Source organism: Passer domesticus, chromosome 1 (assembly GCF_036417665.1).
Source record: "Passer domesticus isolate bPasDom1 chromosome 1, bPasDom1.hap1, whole genome shotgun sequence".
NCBI classification, from domain to species: Eukaryota; Metazoa; Chordata; class Aves; order Passeriformes; family Passeridae; genus Passer; species Passer domesticus.
The window spans coordinates 100,146,657-100,166,297 of NC_087474.1; the positions used below are offsets into that span (position 1 = coordinate 100,146,657).

At 37.9% G+C, this 19,641-nt stretch overlaps 1 protein-coding gene across 12 annotated transcripts in view; it reads right to left on the bottom strand.

The window, feature by feature from the left end:
• Positions 1–19,641, bottom strand: part of LOC135306700 (dynein axonemal heavy chain 5-like) — a 149,622-nt gene that overhangs the window by 14,141 nt on the left and 115,840 nt on the right. For 7 of the 12 annotated variants that reach the window (XR_010367487.1, XR_010367486.1, XM_064431079.1 and 4 more), the window contains 5 exons: positions 16,977–17,244; positions 14,981–15,102; positions 13,445–13,792; positions 8,863–9,051; positions 1,261–1,393 (listed from right to left, as the gene is read on the bottom strand). Coding sequence is in view for 6 of the 12 variants with exons in the window: in XM_064431079.1 (XP_064287149.1) it covers positions 1,261–1,393; positions 8,863–9,051; positions 13,445–13,792; positions 14,981–15,102; positions 16,977–17,244 (1,060 nt within the window). In the remaining 6 variants the exon portion in view is untranslated. Of the gene's footprint in view, positions 1–793; positions 970–1,230; positions 1,394–1,557; positions 1,767–8,862; positions 9,052–13,444; positions 13,793–14,979; positions 15,103–16,499; positions 16,635–16,976; positions 17,245–19,641 lie in introns of those variants that run through there. The other 5 variants (XR_010367490.1, XR_010367512.1, XM_064431122.1 and 2 more) reach the window with 5 other exon arrangements.

Here is a 19,641-nt window from a genome sequence, read left to right on the forward strand (position 1 = left end):
TTATGTATGTTATTACAGGATATGAAAGATTATTAGCCTTGGGCACATCTTTCCTAGATTCAGATTATAGGCATGAGGTTTCTGAAGCATGTCTTGTTGTCTTAGTGTATCATACAAATGATAGGAAAAAAGAAATCCCTTTTGATCCTTATGTAATAAAAATACAAATTAAAAAATAATGCCCCCTCATGAAAGACATTGTCAGAATACCAGTAAGGCAGATTACAGTAATGCCATCAGCTGTGTTAGAAGGGACTAATTCTGAGGCATTCTGTCCTGCTCGCTGTGAGAAGAGTTTGCTCTGTCAGATAATTTCTGTCTCTCTGCTAGAGAAAAGCAGACTTGGGTGAGAGCTTTACCACTGGAATCTACCCATTCCTGCTTCCTTTTAATTTGTTAATTCAAGAGGCTTGGCTGAGCAACAGTACACTTTCCTTCCTGGGTATTTCAACTCTTGCAAAAGAGGAAGCAAAATAGGAAGTGAAAACAAAAAGCAGATGGCAACATCATTGTTCCTTCTTTTTCCTCACTCTTTTTCTGATCAAATTTTCCATCTGCTTCTACTTGCCTCTACTCTTGGGGTTTTTTTAACTTCATTCACCATTGCTCACTTTTAGCCAAATACTCCTGTCTCTGAGAGATACTGAGTGCTGTTTCCTGCCTCCTGTGAAGCCTAAATGAAGAACTGTCTCTCTCTCTCTCTCTCTTTTGATTGACACTGCCACTCACTTCAGCTTCCATTTAGAGACATGCCATTTGGTATAACCAGTTTCACAAATGTGTCAAATTTCACCTTAAATTAGAGTACTTTTCACCTTGCCTCCTGAGTTCCCTGTCTCTCAATTACTTAGCAGCAACCCTTCCACCTTGTTCTATGTCATTATGTCTCAGCTTAATTTCTTAAATAACTCTGGTACATGGCCCATGGACTTTCTCACGCAATTCTGCTCCTCTGAGCTCTGTAGCATCCTAGAGAGAATCACAGAAGTGAAGTAGTGCTGAGGGACATGAACTGCAATACTGGAGAAGATGCATGCAGAATAAATTTAGGTGGAGTGTCCTTAGAGATGCAATCAGGAGATTTTAAGGGCTAGAATTAGTGGTCATATGACAAAGACAGAGAAAAAGAGAAAAACTGTGTGAGGGAGCGAACAAAAGAGAAAGGAAGGAAATGAGGAGAAATATTTATTTAGTTATATGGTATAAGTAACTGCTAGTAATAAACTGCACCTTAATTAAATGTTTGATATTGCAGCTTACCATCAATAGCCAATTTGAGATCAGTCAGTGTAGTTCGAACTCTGGATATAACAAGTTGCATCCGGTCAATTTCTTGACGGAGAAATATGTTTATGGGCTGAAAAGCTCCCATCTTTTGAAGTTGTGCTTTCACCTAAAAAAGAATAGTGCAATGATTATAAAATCTAATCTCCTGTTTGCCATGCAATAATTTTTGAAAGCAAAAACATTTTCAGAAAAGAAACATTTTAGTAACAGATGGCCATTCAAGCCCTGTGCCAACTGTAAGATTTAGCACACTGTGACTCATTAGCTTACCAGAATGAGCTCCTCCATCATTCTAAGAATGGAAAGTTCCCTCTTTTTGAAGGGACACAGCAGTTCCTTCTGTCCTTGTTAGGCTGCAGGGTCTTAGATCTTAAAATAAAAAACCCCACATGCTATACAAAAGCACTGTTTGATGGTAACTTCTTTGCATTTCCAAATTGTGCTGGGTGAACTTCATCACCTTTCCTTGCCCTGAGGAGCTGAAATAATGTAACAAATGGAGTTCCACTTAACAAGAACAATGATATGTAAAAGCTGCTACTTTCAGTAGCATGTGACTTGTTCATAAGACAAGATGCTCATGGATACATTACTAGAGAGGCAAGACTGCCAGAAATAATACAGCTGCCACAGAAATCTGTTACACCATTATGTGCACCATTTTGCAAGTAGAAGCCTTTGGCCTTTTTAGTTTTCAAGGGTAACAGTTTCTCTCAAATTCAACAGAGGGTGTTTTCAAAACGGAAGCAGCTGCCTGTGCTGGTTAAGGACATGTCATAATGAAAGTAGCAATAGCATTCCCTGTCTCGCTTCTGCATATGATGTGCATGGAATGTGCTTCAGCCATGCACTGCAGGTTCTGTGTATATCAAGGTTCACTGTATACTACAGTGCATGAGAGAGGGTTTAATGGCACCTGCAAAAGTCATGGTGCCTATAGCCCACACAGTGCTAGAACTCCTGATTTTTCAGACTTTCAAGAATTGTTCCCCACTTTTAGAAAGCCAATGGCTCATATATCTTATTATGTATAATATTATGTATACTGTACATTTTAAACAAATAATAAACATTACTAAAGATTTAATTATTACCATAAATAGCAAATTGCTGCAAGATGAATATCATACAGCAGATAAGTAGTTATAAACACTAGTATAAATACATAAATGCTTTGGCAATTTCCAAATCTTAAATTTCAACTCTAAGCCAAATAAAATACTCTTTCTCAACTTTTTATGCTATCCTCCTTGGGAGACAGCTATCAGCAAGGTTATACATCATATTTTAATCACAAGGACCTATGGATTTGTCAGACAGAATGTCCAAGAAATAGGTGCCAGTCAATTATGCTAATGCTTTGCAGTGTGACAGTACATTTTACAGACTGAGTTAATGCGTCCTGCCTGTGAAAGAGAAAAAAATACTTAAATCAGCTATCATAGACTAGAGCTGAGGCAATAAAGTTTTTGGATAATCCACACAATTAAATATTCTGATTATTTCACAAAAAATCCAGGGAAAACTTCTGCTTTCTGAAAAATTCACAGGAATTGGTAATTTTGCTTCTTGACAAAGAGTAAAAACATTATTTATTTTTTTCAGAATACTTAGAAGTCTAGTGCATGCCACTAATAAGAAAGAAATTGTACAGTATATAGTCTATGCATTTTATCCTTTAAATAGGAAACACAATTTTTATTTCTAGTCTACAGAGCATATGTTCCTTTTGGGGATCATTTAGAGGAAGAATTCTCCCATTTGAGGAAAAATTGTATGACAGATGTTATTAAAGGGGTTATTTTCCAAAATACTGATATTTATGACTCTACAAACAGGACATTAAATAAAAATTCTAAAATATTACTGCTCTGATAATTGTAAAATTTAACTAGTGAATTCTCAGAACACAATCTTCTGATTTACTTTCATGTGCCTACAAAAATACCTATAATGTTTTGAATTATGGAGGCAACCAATAAGGCAGAAATTTGATAATCCAACCTAGATATGCTCAGAACACTCAGGCTGGAGTACCAAGCATAACCACATATCGAAACTGGAAAAAAAAGTTCCATACTTCTTACTTTATTGTATACAAATCAATCCTGATCTATGGTGAGATTTACTGAGTACGACACAGTGCATTTCTTGGAAGTATTGCTGCTAGGATTCATTTCAAATACAAGCACTGAATTATGATTAAGTAGTTTTGTATTAGAATTCTTCTTATCAAGCAATCAAATAACTTACAGCCGGGGCTGTACTTATTATGACATAAAGATATGGATACTGAGTCTCAGAAAAAAAAAGCCCTCAAAAGACTGAACTCATTAACCAAAATAGCTTTTCTGAGATTAATATACTAATTCCATAAAGCCCACTTAGAACATCCCCTTTTCATTATGCAAACAGCTATCATCCAACATAAAACAATGTGATTTAAGAAAGGAGCTACTAAAATCATAATCTTAATAGCTTTGTCTACATGATTTTGCAATGCATATCTCTACTGTGTCAGATTCCTTTATGCATATTTCTTAACTCTCCTCAGGTCACCAGTTTCTTTGTCAGCACATACTTTATAGGACTGTCAGTAGAAAAGTGGTTGCTGAACTCATGCCATGATCATTGATCAAGTTACTGTAGTAGTGACTGCCTATGGTTTTCAGTAAATGCTATTTTTTTTAATCAGACTTCGTTACTTGCTACATTCCCTGTCAGGAGAAATGGGAAGTCCATCACTCTGTAGATGGATAAGCCAAAGCTCTTTTCAAGGGATGTCGAGAACCCCTTCCTTGCTGCACATAAGGAAGCAGAGATTGAAATACATAGAAAATAGAAGACGCTCCAGAGCTGGATAACCACCATATCTGATAGTGTTGATAAGTAAAACCAATGACACATTACAGAATCACCTATGTCAGTGTTTCTGTACAGACCCTGAATGTTTTTTTTAATTTTTGGGTTGGTTTTTTTTGTAGCAAAAACCCTCTACTGAACACTAGATTTCAGGCACACAAAGGTTTTAGCTTCAAATTAAACTAACGCAAAAGGTGTGCTTCAGGGACTCTAAGGTACTTCAATTACTAATGGGGTCAGCCTACAGGCCCAGACTAGAGTTAGACAAGGCAAATTCCCCAGCAAAACATCTAATGAAGGCCTGGGGTTCTTAGACAAATTCCTATTTCCATGCAGTGCTTGCTAATGTAGCCATAGCCTTAGAGGAATTACAGCTAAATCAATACTACAGAAAATATTTAAAGAAAAAAAACTGCTGCTACTTGCTATTCCTTAGAAAGCTGTTTTTCAAGATGCAAGGATCATTTTCTTTGTAAACTTCTCTGCGTGACAGGCTGACATTTATTCTTGCACCTGTCTTCACTCTCATGGACTGACTGGACCTAATCATTTTACCACTAATCTCTCTGTAACCTGCAAGGCGAGACCCAGAAGCAAAAAGGTTCATGAAAGCAGAATTCTTACTCGGAGGAAAATGAGGACAGTTTCAGGTCAGGAGGAAGGTTTATTTTGCTTTTCCACCACCTGTGTCAAACCACAAGCTGAGAAAGCATGCAAAGGTGACTCATTTTGTTTCTGCTCTTTTGAGTAAGTTACTTGACTTGTGAGAAGCATTGCAAAAACACAACAACAAAAGAAGCAGCATACATCATGGGGTAAAATGGTTGCCCTGTTTTGAAAGCTGTTGAGACTGAAGTCATTGCTGAAGGCTTATAATTGAGAAATGAAGGCCTCTCTGTGGCAGCCTGAAATTTCTCTGGATTCACAATGTATCAAGAGAAAATACAATCTGGAGCTCTGAATGTCAGCAAATAATTGGTGTTGGTACCATCTGTCCCTAACCCAGTCTGTTGGGGTTGTAGCTCTCTGCAAATTCACTCCACATTTTCTAAAGGGAGCCACATGAACTGATCAAAAGTAGCAACGGCACCTGCCACTTTCTCTGAAGAGAATTTGCTTTTAATTACCTTCATTGTTTCCAAAAAATTTTGCTCCTTTTCTCCACTGATAATATCTTTGTACCTAGGTTTTCAAAGACTAACACATCATGGCATTACTGGAGTACAATATTATTCTGAAAGCAAACCCAAGCTGTACTGGTAGGACTAATGAATGCTTCTGTTTTTACTGATCTTTTGCAATAAGGAAAATGCATACAAACTCTTTTTCTAGACACATTCCCTCAGCCTTTTACAATTTAGGATATTTGTTTTATTTGTTTCAGATTTATTAAATTCATTATGTATGTAACAATGTCCTGAATGACCAAATGTTGACTTAAATTGACAAATAACAGAACCCATCTAATTTCCGTTGTTTTTTTTTTTCTCAGAAATCGCAGCAAGTAATTGCATAATCCATTTCACTCCTTATACCTGCAAGCATAATTTCATTTGCCATATTGTAGCTTCTGCCAAACTATTGCTTCTTTCCTCAGAGAATACCTAAACTCTCCCTTCTTTTCTGCTCTGATTGATGAAATTCTTTGTTATATGTTATTGAACATGATACTCATTTTCTTTTTCTGTATTTTAGTCATTTGGGTTTGGGGCTTTTTTCAGCCTATGCAAACTTGCATTTAAAAATTTAGCTTTCTTTACAGCTCACTTCAGCTATATCCATGCTTTCTAAAAGGTTCTAGAATAATTCAGTAACAGCTTAAATGGGATACACATGTGATATAGATTTTTTTGCTTCTTGTGTAGATGTGGCCACACTTCTGGCACATAAGCAACACGTAAGACGTGGAACTGGGCTCTAATGGTAGAAAAGGGAAATTCCTCTACAACAAGGAAAGAATTTGGAAAGACCAAATCAAGTTCTAAGATGTAGAGAATGATACAAGTTCTAAAATGTAGAGGAAGGGACAAAGGGCAAATTCATTAGGCAGACTGATTAAAGAAATACTGAAAAATCAGGGTCCAGAAAAAACAATGTCAAATCTCATAACACTACAGAATTTAAATCTGTAGATGTTGCAGTGCAGGTGAGACAGCCAAGGAGATATTCCAAGGAATATACGTTATTAGCAACACCAAACTCTTGGAAAATGAACACAGGATATTCTCTAGATGGTCAGAACAAAGGAATGACTACCATGCTACAGAAACTAGACATAATTTTTAATGTTTCTGTGGAAAAGTACTGTGCCATCCATCAGTAGTGTAGACTGAAAAAAAGGCACATAAAGAGTGGTATGATTAATCAAAGTGAAGTGTAATTCACAGATGAAGATGCACAGAGCTTTAGAAAACTAGACATCCCCAGAAAGAGGTGGTATCTACACTTACTGAACTCAGAATGCATCTGTAAGAAATACAGAAGAAAAAAGTCAATCTAACAGCACATCCTCTGTACAAGCTCAAATCTCCTTGGTTGAATCATAACAGGACAGCTATCAAGCCAATTAAAGCAAAATAAGTTTCCTTTGAAGCTCATAGAAGATGTAAGAGAAACAGCACTGAAGCAAAGAAATGTTAATTCTGAGCATCATTGCAATGATGATTGCTTATTAGAAAATAAGAACCCTCGGTATGATTGGCAGATCATGAGAAAAGATAATAGTTTGTCATACTGCTTGATGATGAGAGTGAAATGAAATTAAAACAATTGGTGGTGATTTTTTTTTAATACAGACACATGAAGCAGTATGTATTATATACAAATACAAATGCAGCAGTAAAGTAGAGAGAGATAAGTTAAGAGTGAAGGACTGAGCGTCTGAAATAACCCTTTCAGACCCTTTGCCCTTAATTACAGTCCCTGGTTCCAAAACTGATGGTCTCCAAAGCTAAGATTTGATGAAGTGACTCAAAAGGGGAGGCATCCCCCACATGTGGTTTGTGTGCATAACCTCAGTGAATAAACCAAGGAAGGAAAGAAAGTGAATGAGCCTAATATTAAACAGAAGAAATGCCAGAGAAAAACAGTTTAATCCAAAGTGAAATTTGGATTAAACGAGTGTATGTGCATTTTACATGACCAAAAGGTACTGCATGGATTTCCCAGGGGTAAAACCTGAGACTACCCTCTGGTTACAATGTAAAGTGCAGTAAGTACTATTGATGTTTTCTAAGCATTACAAATTCTTCAGGAGGAAAAAAGTTGTCATCTTAACAAGAGAATGAAGAAATAGTCTGTTGGAGGATTTAGCAAGTATATTGTAAGAACTTAGCTCAATACCCATATTACAAATATGGCAAAAGTATACATGGCATCCAGGCATTCAGTATGTTACTGCTACTGTAAATTGGAAAAAAAAATTAAGGAGCTGAATGAAACTAGAAGAATCTAGTTCCATGAAAAAGCTTTACTCTGATTGGAAAGATAAGGGAAGAGGACTGAGAACAATTTAAGGTGTAAATGATGGTTGTAGATACAACATGAAAATTATTACATTCATTAAATTATGAATTATTATTACACTTACTAGATTTAATTTTATTTTCTATTTCTAATATTTATTAACTATTAAATAATAATATGAGAACTAGAAAACAGACTCTTAAAACTGACTCTTCTTAATCAAATTCTACAAAAAATTATGCATATACTGTCATTAAGACTCGCTCAATAAGAAGGTGATGAAAACGAAAAATAACAAGATAGTAAGAAAACATTTTGTGGCAACATGTTTCACCAAAAAATGTTGCAGATTGTAAGTAGCTTGACAACAGGGGAATGAAAAGAGAAGTTCCAAGCTGAATTATGACATTACAAAAGTGGCTATTTATCCAAGACATATTCAATCTGAGATTAATAGTAGAAGGGAAGACAGGAAATACTGCTGAGCTCCCAAGATGATTAGTTGTTACTTAGGTGGACATTCTAGGTTGGCCAGAGAAGAAAATAAAGCATGCATAGCAAGTTGTAATTCATACTGAGCATTTTACCAGCTTGAACTACAACTGGGGGGGGGGGGGGGGGGGAAGCACTATCAAGGCAAAACAGAATTGTAAAGCATAAAATCATGGAAATGAGGGCATTTTAATATTTACTGTTCATGAAACCCTTGGCAAGACAGCAGAACCTACTTATAAACTGATGCAAGAGTCTCTATGCTGGATTTTTCCATTTTATGGGGATGTTAATAAAAAATGCAAGAAAATATTGACAAAGACACCTCTTATGGCTCAGACCCAAAAAAATCTAGAGCATGAAAAGGTCCGTGATAAAATTCACTCTTCATCATGGTGGTGTCATAATGGGAGTAGGTAAATTTAATGCTGTAACCACTATAGGATCACCAGACCCTCAGAAAGTCATCAAGCTACATCTGTAAGCTACTAAGGAAAGCAAGAACTTTCTGAAGCCTTTAATGGGTCTTCTGAGTTAAGGTGACTGATTGAGTGGACTGTGGCATTTGAAATATGTCTTTCTGATGTAGGAATATGTCAGATAATAAAGCAAAACAGACTTATAAACCCCTATGCATAATTTTAAGATATTTTTAAAACATATGCCAGTTAAATTTAAGAAGCACAATAAAACTTACAAAACACGAATGTATATACATGCATACATAAAACATCTGTTTTATAAAGTAGTACATACCTCATGAGGATTATAATCTGGAGGTAACTTCTCTAGCATCTCATCAGCAAGACGCTGCACCACTGCTTCCCGGGTTTCTCCCCCTCTGGTACTGCTGTCTTTGGGCTGGATGCTCACTATGGTACTGAATGTCTCATTAGCCAGGTTGGTCTGGTAAGTTATATCTGCATTAGGGTGAAGTCCAAACACCTGAAAGTGAAAGGTATAAAAATTGGGGGGGGGGGGGGGAAAGAATTCATGAAAATGGACAGACAAGGAAAAAAATTCTCAGCTCCATAAAACAATAGATATCACTGGAAGTTCTTCCATTTAAATGGTCAAGGACCAAACCCAAATTTCACTAAACATTAACACAGGCTGCATATGCAATAGTGTTTTCATTCAGTCAGTGGAGGGTTTTTTAACTGATCGCATTGTCTTCTGTGGAATGGTATCAAGGGGGTGAGAAGAAATCCCTTTACTTTGGTTCAATGTTGGAAATGTCATTTGAGGACATTGACCCCTTAGCATTAGTTCTGTGTCTCTGTGGATCTATTGCTCTTGTACCAGCTCAAGTAGATGCCTCTAATTATCTGACCAGTCAACATTTCTAACATGTTTTATTTTACTCAGACTCTTAGGCTTATAAGGCATGTAGCATGGTGAATAAAATAATGCCCACATCTGAAGCACCTAAAGATGGTGATATATGTAAGATATTTTATGGTTTAGCTATTTTTGTTGAAGCTTCCCCCTCCTTACTTCTCCTTCTCCTGAAATTGAATTATTTTATTTAAGATACAGCTAGCACAGAATTATTGCAAAGCTGCCCTTTGTCTGAATGATAATAGCTTTTTCAGAAACTTTACTGAAATATCAGTAAGTCTATAATTGTCAGATTGACAATTGCAACCCTTCTCCAGGAGGAATTGTACGTACTGTGACTTATTTCACCAGCTCTCATTTAATTATAGATATTACATATCTCTTACAAACTTTGAACCACTGATCTGTCAATGAGGAAGGCTTGCCCTCAAACTGAGCACAAAAGCCAAGCAATCTTCTGTTTCTCATTTTTCACTTTTTGCCACATATTCAGTTTTCATATTTTACATTAGAATCAGTATATTGCAAGAAAGCATTTCTAGAAACCAGTATTTACATACTCTGAGGAGAGAATTAAAAGGGCCGTTTAATATTGTTATACTTGTAAATCTAGAAACTCAGGGACAAGGGATATAAGTGGCTGCACCATTGCCAAAGCCAGGAAAGCTGCACTGATTTACACCACTTGGAAATCTTACCCTTAAAACAGAACAAAGTAGAGACCTAATACCATATTTGAGTGAGGGTGTAACTATAATAGTAGGTAGATTCCAGATAGGATTTAAAGTTTTGCAAACAGTTGTTTACTCAAACTGAATGTTTAGAGCTGTAAAAAGCAAAAATACCAATGTACTTCATTACATTCATATTCTTTGCGGAAGGAAACACACATTTGAAGATAAATTCTTTCCCGCTTTTGCTCTTGCACAATGACGGCTTATTTTCTTGGTTTTGCTCTGGCAGATTTTGTGGTGATATTATAGCCCAAGTTAGCACCATGAAGAATATTTGCTATATCTGTGAGTGGAGCCCTAGTCCAAGGGCTAACAAACATTGGATCAATATTAAGAAAGACAGGGAGACATGGGAGACCGTCTGGTCCTATGGTTTCATGCAAGTGATGTATGAAGAAGAAAGAAAGAAAACAGTGGGTGGACCAGTTTTCTGAATGTCCTTTAGTCAAGGACCCAACTCTCTTGTTCTTTTTGATCCAAAATCTCTGGGAATGTTGTTTAAAAAGAGAATGTTGGATTCTTTCTTTCAGGATTTTCCAGCCTTATGAGTCCTCAAAAACAGTTGCTAAAGCTCTACACTCCTCTGAAATCACTCCTCCATCATCCCCTGCTCAACTGGACAGGGGAGAGAAGTCACAACAAAAAGTCCATGGTCTGAGATAAGAAGAGGGAGAGATCAATCTCCAGTTATCATCACAGGCAAAACAGACTTGACCTGGGGAAATTAATTTAACTTATTACCAATCAAATCAGAGTAGGATCATGAGAAATAAAACCAAATCATAAAAACACCTTCCCTCCACCTGCCCCTTCTTCCCAGACTCAACTTAATTCCCAAATTCTCTATTTCCTCCCCCTGGAGCACAAGGAGACAAGGAAGAGGGAACAGGATTTGTGGTCAGTTTGTCACACACTGTGTCCAACTCCTTCCTCCTCAGGTGCAGGACGCCTCCCACTCTACCCCTACTCCAGCATGAGAGTCCTCCACAAACTAATCCATTGGGCTGCTCCAGTGAACTGCTCCAGTGTGGGTCCCTTGTCCAGGGTGCAGACCTCCAGGAACAGCCTGCTTCAGCATGGTTATGACCTGTGGGGTCATAACCTTGGCCAGAAAATCTGCTCCATCATGGACTCCTCTCCCCATGGAGCCATAGATCTTGCAGGAACATGTTCCAGCACGGACTTCCCACAGGGTCACAGCCTCCTTCAGGCATCCACCTGCTCCAGGGTGGGGTTCCCTATGGGCTGCAGGGGAATCTCTGCTCCGGCACCTGGAGCACCTCCTGCCCCTCCTTCTTCACCGATGTTGGGGTCTGCAGAACTGTTCCTCTCACATATTCTCACTCCTCTCTCTGACAGAAGATTCCCGTGCAGCTTTTTATTCTTCATGAATACATTATCCCAGCAGTGGATCTGTCTTGGAGCTGTCTGACACTGGCCCTGCCACACAGGGCCGAAGCTTCTACTAGCATCTCACAGAAGCCACTCCTTAGCCCCCTGCTACTGAAACGTTTCCATCCTAACCCAATACACTGAGTTCAATTGCCCTTCTCAGAAGACAGTGTTCATTCTGCTCTGAGGATGAAATTTCATCAAAGGAGCAAGGACACTGCAAGCAGACCAAGTCCTTCTTTCTTAACTAAAAATGGAAAAGGAATGAATCAAGGATACACTGTTTCAACTAGCACCGTATCTTTCATGAAACAAAGAAGATTGGGAGATTAAAAGGTTAAAGGTTTTCATGAGCAATTTTGACAGATTTTAGAATGACAGAAGAAAGTCACAGCTTTCTTCCTAATGAGTGAAAATGGGAAGAACAAAAAGATGTTTGCATTCCTGGACTTGCTTCTATTTACATAAAAGCCAAAGATAAAATTCCCCTACCTCAAACCATACATACAGATTTTTTACAGGCATCAAAACACTTTAAAAATACATTGCAGCATTGTGAGATAGGTCCTCAAGTGCTTAAAAGAGCAGACACATGAAAGCAGAACCTGAAATCTGATAGAGCCAAGGTTCATACACTGATAGGAACCATTTCACAAGCTGGGCTCAAATGGATCCCAGTGATGCATTATCACATCTGCATTTACTTTCACCTGGAAAAGGTACCTCATTGTTGGCACAAATACCTTTGCATTCTGATTTAACTATCTTCAGAGATTCAGAACTTTCCAAGCTTATTTTATGACCTTGGAAACTTCTCACCCTCTGAGCCAGAACATTATCAGTAAGTGAAAACCAGTTTTTTCTGTTCCACTCAGTCTATTTAATTTTAATAGAACTTATTTCCAATGGCATTTATCAACTTAATAGAAATGAGACAGAAATCTAGACCATTCACCTCTGTTTCAATTTTCCAGAGCATTCTCTTCTGTTTCAGTTTTAACTAACTTCATCATGTGTGCCTGTACTGGAGGGAGCAGAAAGTCACCATCCTCCAGTCCCTGTGACCACTGTGATATGCACACATTGGGTCATGTAAAACTGGTTACAACCAGGAGCTACCCTGCACCCTACCCCATCAGTTCATGGCATTGATGACATCCACATCTTTCTGTTGTCAAAATGGAATAAACTCCCAATTATAACTTGCAAAATGAGACCATAGGGCTTTTTTACTTTCATTATTTCTCAGATTGCATGTCTGCTCATTCCCATACAGAATTGTGAAACCACCAAATAGTTTGGTTTGGAAGGGACCTCTGAGGGTCATGTAATCCAAATCATCTTCTCAAGCGGGGGCAGACAGAGCAGGATGACCAGGACAGTGTCTAGTAGGGATTTCAATGTCTACAAAGAAAAGACTTCACAATATCTCTGGGCAAACTCTTCCAGTGTTTGACCACCTCCACTTAAAAATTGTTCTCTTGCTCTCAGATGGAATTTCCTCTTGTTTATGTGCATTGCCTCTTTTCCTTTCATAAGATATTATCAAAAAGGCTCTAGCTCCATCTTTACAGCATTCCAACAGGGTTTTATACACATTGATACTTGAACCTTGCTGTATCAACCTTCCAGAGGATAATTAGGGTTGCTAATAGTCCTTCATAAGAACGAGGGCCTGTGAATACGAGACTTTTTCCAATTGTTTGAAGAAGACCGCATCTACCTCTTTATGTTCAGAAGATCTACACTGAATACCCACTATAATGATCTGCCTGCTAATCTTGACCTATGCATACACAATTCTGGAAAAAAAAACCTCATTAAGTTATTAATCTCACAAAAACTCCCTTTAATATATTAAAATATTTTACCTCTGGTGTATCAATCACTGTCAACTGCTCTATGTACTGGAGATAGTCTTCCACAGTATTCCCTTTTGGAATAACGTAGCCTTTGTAGAAACAAAACTTTTCACTGAACATGTGCTCTCCAAACCAGACCCTTGTGTACGTATTCAGCAGTGCCTTGTCGAGGTCATCGGTCACGCGGCCTCCATACTGCACTTCTCCCAGCATGTAGCGAACACAGCTCCAGTTCACTCCCTGCTTGACGCCCACGTCGTTCAAGTGGTTCTGAAGGAACTGCACGCTGGCTGCGAAGTCTGCCTGATTAAATTCGTAAGGAATATTCCAGCCCAATGGGCCAAACTTTCTTCTTTCCTGTAGAATAGTTAGAATTAACAGTAAAACACTGATTGATATTAATTGTGAAGAAAGCTTAAGTGCAGAAGAATACATGAAATATGTTAAGAATGCAGTAGTCCAGCTGGAACTCTATTTCACCAACTTTAAAAAAATGCATTAAACACAGGCAAGGCCAAACACTTGATTGTTTATCTAGTAGCTAAATTTGTACAAAGAACAGGAATATTAACATTTTCACAAAGAAAAAAAATCCTCTTTTTAAAAGTATTTTTTAAATCTCTGAGTCTGGAACAATAGCTTTTGAATTTCAAAAATTAAGCTACTGTGTGAGGCAATGGTGTTCAAAATCATTGACCATAATCATTGTGTGGGGTATTTCTATGGATTAGATAAATTCCTTTCACTTATATTCCTATCCCTGCTGTGCAGATATCCCTGCATGGTGCAGATGTAAGTAGGAAAAACTGCTTTTTAGTGAATCATCTACAGACTCAGATGGCAGTACATAGGTAGGGTTAGGGTAATATCTGGTAATTGCAAATTTTTATTTTTTAACACAGGCTTCCACTGGACCACAATATATCAGTGCATGGATGCCACAGAGCTAAATTAACCAGGCTCCAAATATAAACTAAGAGTATTGCAAAATCTATTGATAGAATGATGAAAAGTTGTGGTTAATCCATAAAGCACTTTCTTTAATGGAAGTCCTGAAAGTCAAGACCCAAAACCTTCATTTCCTCCTACAGGTTTCAGAGCAGAAAGGATTTATATTCACCCTCTTAACGCCTTCTCATTGTGGATGCAGCACTTTGAGACTATGGTTTTCCAAACTACAAATTGTAAATTTCTTTAATATGCTTTATGAGTTAAAATATTAGTAAAAGCCCAGTCAGTTGAAAGACAGATCACACAGTCATTGACAAGGACTTTAATAGAAGAGTACTCTAATTGATCATTGCTTGATTGTCCTTTTTTTCCTCTGAAACATCATCCCTGTTGGAGGTACAGGACCAACTTGAGCAAAATTATAAGTTCTAACACAATTGCAATAATAAAGATGTGTTGTTCTCTTTCTTATTTTATTTGTGTTAATATGCCAACATGGAACTTCCCTTTAACAATACTTCTCATTTAATAACAAGGTTCATTAATAAATGAAGCATCGCTTTATGACAGAAGAGAAGAAATATATTTTTAAACCTGAACAGTTGTGTGAAGAAATGCTACAGCATATAGCAATGGTTTCCACTGTGGCATTTTGCTTGCTCCCAGAAGATCCTGAGTAACAGTTGAGTATGTGCGTTTCAAGCCAGCTTTCACACCTAGAAGGTAAATATAAAAATGTAATACATTAGCAAAAAAAATGTACAGAATCCATAAGTCCAACCTCTGTTAAGCATAATTCTCTATTCCAATTTACAGTATCATCTTACTTATACCTTCAAATAATGTCTTAGAATCAATTATCTGTTCAGCTGGTGATAGCAGGCAAACTTCAATAACATTTTGTTTTAGGTAGATAACACAAAAAATTAATTTCATGAGTCTGGAATGATTTAAAATTATGGATTCATATTCTAAATGATCCCATATACAACTGAAATAGAAACATAATTATTTAGCAACTATATGGCAATAAAAAAGACACCTAATATAATATGTAATATAGCACTGGCTATTCAAGAGTTTGTTTTGATATTTACTTATAATAAGATATTTTAGTTTTATTTAAGATAATTTTATTTAGATTTGATTCCTAAAAAAATCCCAAAATTCTGTATGCAGGTTGTTCAACTGGCCAGCAGGCATCAAGGTGACAGAAGAGAACCTAAATTCATAGTGCAAATATTAATACTTGGGGAGGTTTGTTTGAGCACTGACATTTCATATCCCAGGAACAGCTTTAGGCAGTTGATACTGATACAGTCTCAGCTGCCATGAAACACAGAAGTTTGACTGCTCCCAGATGTTTTCCGGCAGTGCTACTCAAGCATCTTTTGCCTTGGGCAGACAACCCAAGCATGAGTTACTGACATCAGGTCCCTCTTATGATACTTTCCAGGTAATCAGCTTCACACAAGTCTAGAAGGGCAGATTTTAAGTGCAGTGAAAAGATTGTCAAAATCATCCTACTTCGTATGACACAATAAAAGTACTTTTGTTTTTGTTCATACTTCACAAAGATCCTGTAGAACAATATTCAAACAAATAGCTTTTCAAAATATTGAATGGGCATCATAACAGGGTTCCAAAAAAAAAAAAAAAGTGTCTTATTGTACTGTGCTACCAATATGACAGATATGACAGGACAGTCTTAAGAAACTAAAACTGTCTATATTTCATCCTGACTTAAATTTTTACACTGGGCTTTTTTCAGCTGCTAAATGCAAGTTGCAAATTCGCTATAACTTGACTTCTAAAATAGCCTCTTGGAACTATAGGTTGTTACCATTAGAATGATAGGAGGGGGCCACTGTAAAATAAAAAGATGCTGAGCTCTGAATTGGAGGTGGGGAAAGGAGAAGAGGAAGAAGTAAGACATTTTTATCAACAGACTGACAGCCTGCTCTTGAGATGGAGTATAAATGCTGAAAAAGGATGTGTTTCACAACATCAAACATTCTGTTACAAACATCTTACTAAGGTTCAAAGCTAAATACTGAAATAAGAGGTTTAAATGTCTGAAGGTTTAAATAGGACCTTGGATAAAAATACTTAACTCCTACTGACATCATAAACTGAAACCAGTGGCAACATATATCCTGGCCTCTCCTCACTTAGCATATTCTCCAATTGCTTCAGCATCTTTGTGGGTTCTCACTGGACTCATTCCATCCATGTTTTTCTTGCACCCCTATTAATACAGAAACATGAGTCCAAACTGCCAATTAAGATGCAGATCTCATATTGTGCTTCTGCACTTAGACTACGTTGGTTAGGAAAGCTGGGGGTTTAGAGGCTCAGAAAGCATGAGATGAACATCTGAATATGAGGAAACATCCTGGAAGTGGGGAAAGATCCTAGCTGTAAGGAAGTTCATGGAGGCCCAGAAGACCAGGGGATGCCCAGGAACATAGGTCAGTGATGTCCAAGACTGGCAGCTTCAAGTAGCTGCACAGTGAAGCCAACATTACTTTCTGCCCAACCTTCCTGGACCAGCAGTGATCTCTCCAATGGGAAAGGAAATAATTCCTACCTTGAGGAGGTTCATTGGTAAATTTTATAGAGGACTGTAAAAGATTAATAGGAAACTCTGGGTGAGCCTCTGTAGTGATCCAGGTTCTGAAATCTTCATTCACAGACTCTTTTGTTGTGATGGTGTCCATTAATTCATTAAGAAATTCCAAGCCAAGGTGGCAGTTCTGTAGAAGGAGCCAGCCTCCATCCTGCATGCACTGATTTAACAGGTGCCTTGCATGGACTTCCTGGCCCTGACCCATTGAAATGGCGCGACATGGAATGTTCTAAAAGTAAAAAAGAAAGTTTATTTTATATGTAGTTCCTTAGAATTATACACGTGATGTATTGCTTCTGTAGATCCATGTGTAGTGACATTCTGCCACAAAGAAAGCCATTAATATCAATGGAGACTGATTATATTAAAACAAAGTAAAGAAACAAAACCACAAAAAAACCAAAACCCTTCAAGTTCCTCTTATCTTCCACCTGTTGGAAGAAAACTACACCCACAGGAAATCATATCTTTTTGCTGGTCTAACAATATCTATGGGATAGGACATGTAAAACATTTTTTTCAGCTTTTTCACCACTTTTTCAAATAAAGCAAGACATAAATACAGCCTCACCATTCTTTTTCCTCTAATGTACTATCTTGAGCAGATATTAGGGCTTCAGATAATAACTAACACACAGTGTGAACCCAAGAATTTTGATGACTTTTTACTGTCTGAACATATTTAATTTAAAAGAGAAATGTTGATGGAGCAGGTAGGACAGGAAAGATTGGTTCACATTAAAGCATCACTCAGGAAACATCCTGTATTGTTAAATGGCAGCTGTGCAGCCACTGATTCAGAGGATTCCAGTTTGGTCATCTCAAGCAGATCTAGAGCAGATCTAGATTCAGAAGAGAGAAAGCTTATAAATGTAAACATAAAATTCTGGAATGTTATGGCATCTTCTCCGGAAGGTATGGGAAAATAAAGGCAGTTTTTCAGAAAACCAGAGGATAAAAGCTCTCACAAAGGGATCTGAAAAAGAGAAGGCTGAGATTAGGACCACACAAGTCTGTCAGTAATGTGCAGGCAGATCCTCTCTTGCTTATTCTTGCTAATCTTGTTCTTTTTAAGTCTGACTCAGGTTTGCTGCCTGGCTCCTGCCAGGGAAAATCAGAACTACCAAACCCAGTTAAACATATTATTCTGCGCATATGTTGAGGGTGAAAGAATTGATGAAGTGCAGATGTAAGTAGGAAAAACTGCTTTTTAGTGAATCATCTACAGACTCAGACGGCAGTACATAGGTAGGGTTAGGGAAATATCTGGTAATTGCAAATTTTTATTTTTTAACACAGGCTTCCACTGGACCACAATATATCAGTGCATGGATGCCACAGAGCTAAATTAACCAGGCTCCAAATATAAACTAAGAGTATTGCAAAATCATGGAGAGTTTCACATTCAAGACCTACAGCTGACCTGTACACCTACTCAGACTCCCTTACTGTGAAACAAAAAGGAAGGAAGACATCTGTTGGAACCCAGGACATGCCTCTGGGTGCCCAGGATGGCTCAAGCTGCTGGCAGGGGGCTCGGAGATTTTGGCAGGAAGCCAAAGACACTTAGGTTTTTGATTTTAACCCATGGAGCAAATTACCAACCCTGTATGAAGAGTTACAAGTCACAAAAGTTTAAGTAGAATGATAATGAATTTATCACAGGGTGAAAAGTGTAATTTTGGGGATTTTTAGTATAGGGATCTAGGGGGAAAGATGGAGAGATTTGGGCGCTTGTCTTCCTTCTTCTTCCTAGCCTCCATTTTCTGTGTGATGTTGGCACTTTTAGATTGGTTTAGGGTAGAAGTAGAGAGTCTAACAGAGATGAGAGGTATTGGAAAATAATGGTAAATAAAGTACACGTAGTTTTTAGTACAAAATGTTGACACCAGCCTGAGGGCGGGCAGTGTGCCTTGGACAGACCTGCTAGACAGACCTCTGCGGGTCAGGAAAAGAATGTATTAGATAAGAGAAAATAAACAGCCTTGAAAACCAGAGCCAAGGAATTCCAACTCCTTCTTCAACCATCAGGCTGGGAAAAAGAGACTCTCGGGGTCATCCTGATCACAGGAAACCCGAGAGACATCCACTCCTAAACAGCGGGGAGGAGGCTGCCCTCCTTTTGCAGGAGAAGAAGGTTTAGCATATGGACACAAACTGTGCTGGGTCATTTGGCCTCAGGGTCAGAGAATGGGCCCTGACCTGATTTTACAGAACAGTATAAATACAACTGCTGTATATGATCCCCCATATCCTGGCAAGATTTAAGGACATGAGAATGCCAAAGATAAGAAAGCAGTTAAATCCTACTCTCAGGTCAGTGAAACCTGAAACTGTAGCTAAAAGAAGCAAAGCTGCACAGCCTGTGAAGCTGGCTATGTGCCAGAGAACCAAAAAACTTTACCTTTTCTGAGATGCATCTGAGTACAGCCAGCACTCCTGTAAGTCAGACTATGAATACCCCTGCATAAGAGTGCATAAATATTCAGCAGATACATTATTCCCTGACAAAGCACCTACTCATAATTTGCTCTTCTCAGCAATGTTGCCTCTGAAATGTACAATCATTAAAGGTTATAGAAACATCGAGAGAAGGAAAAAATATTTTTCACTATGAATTGTCCTC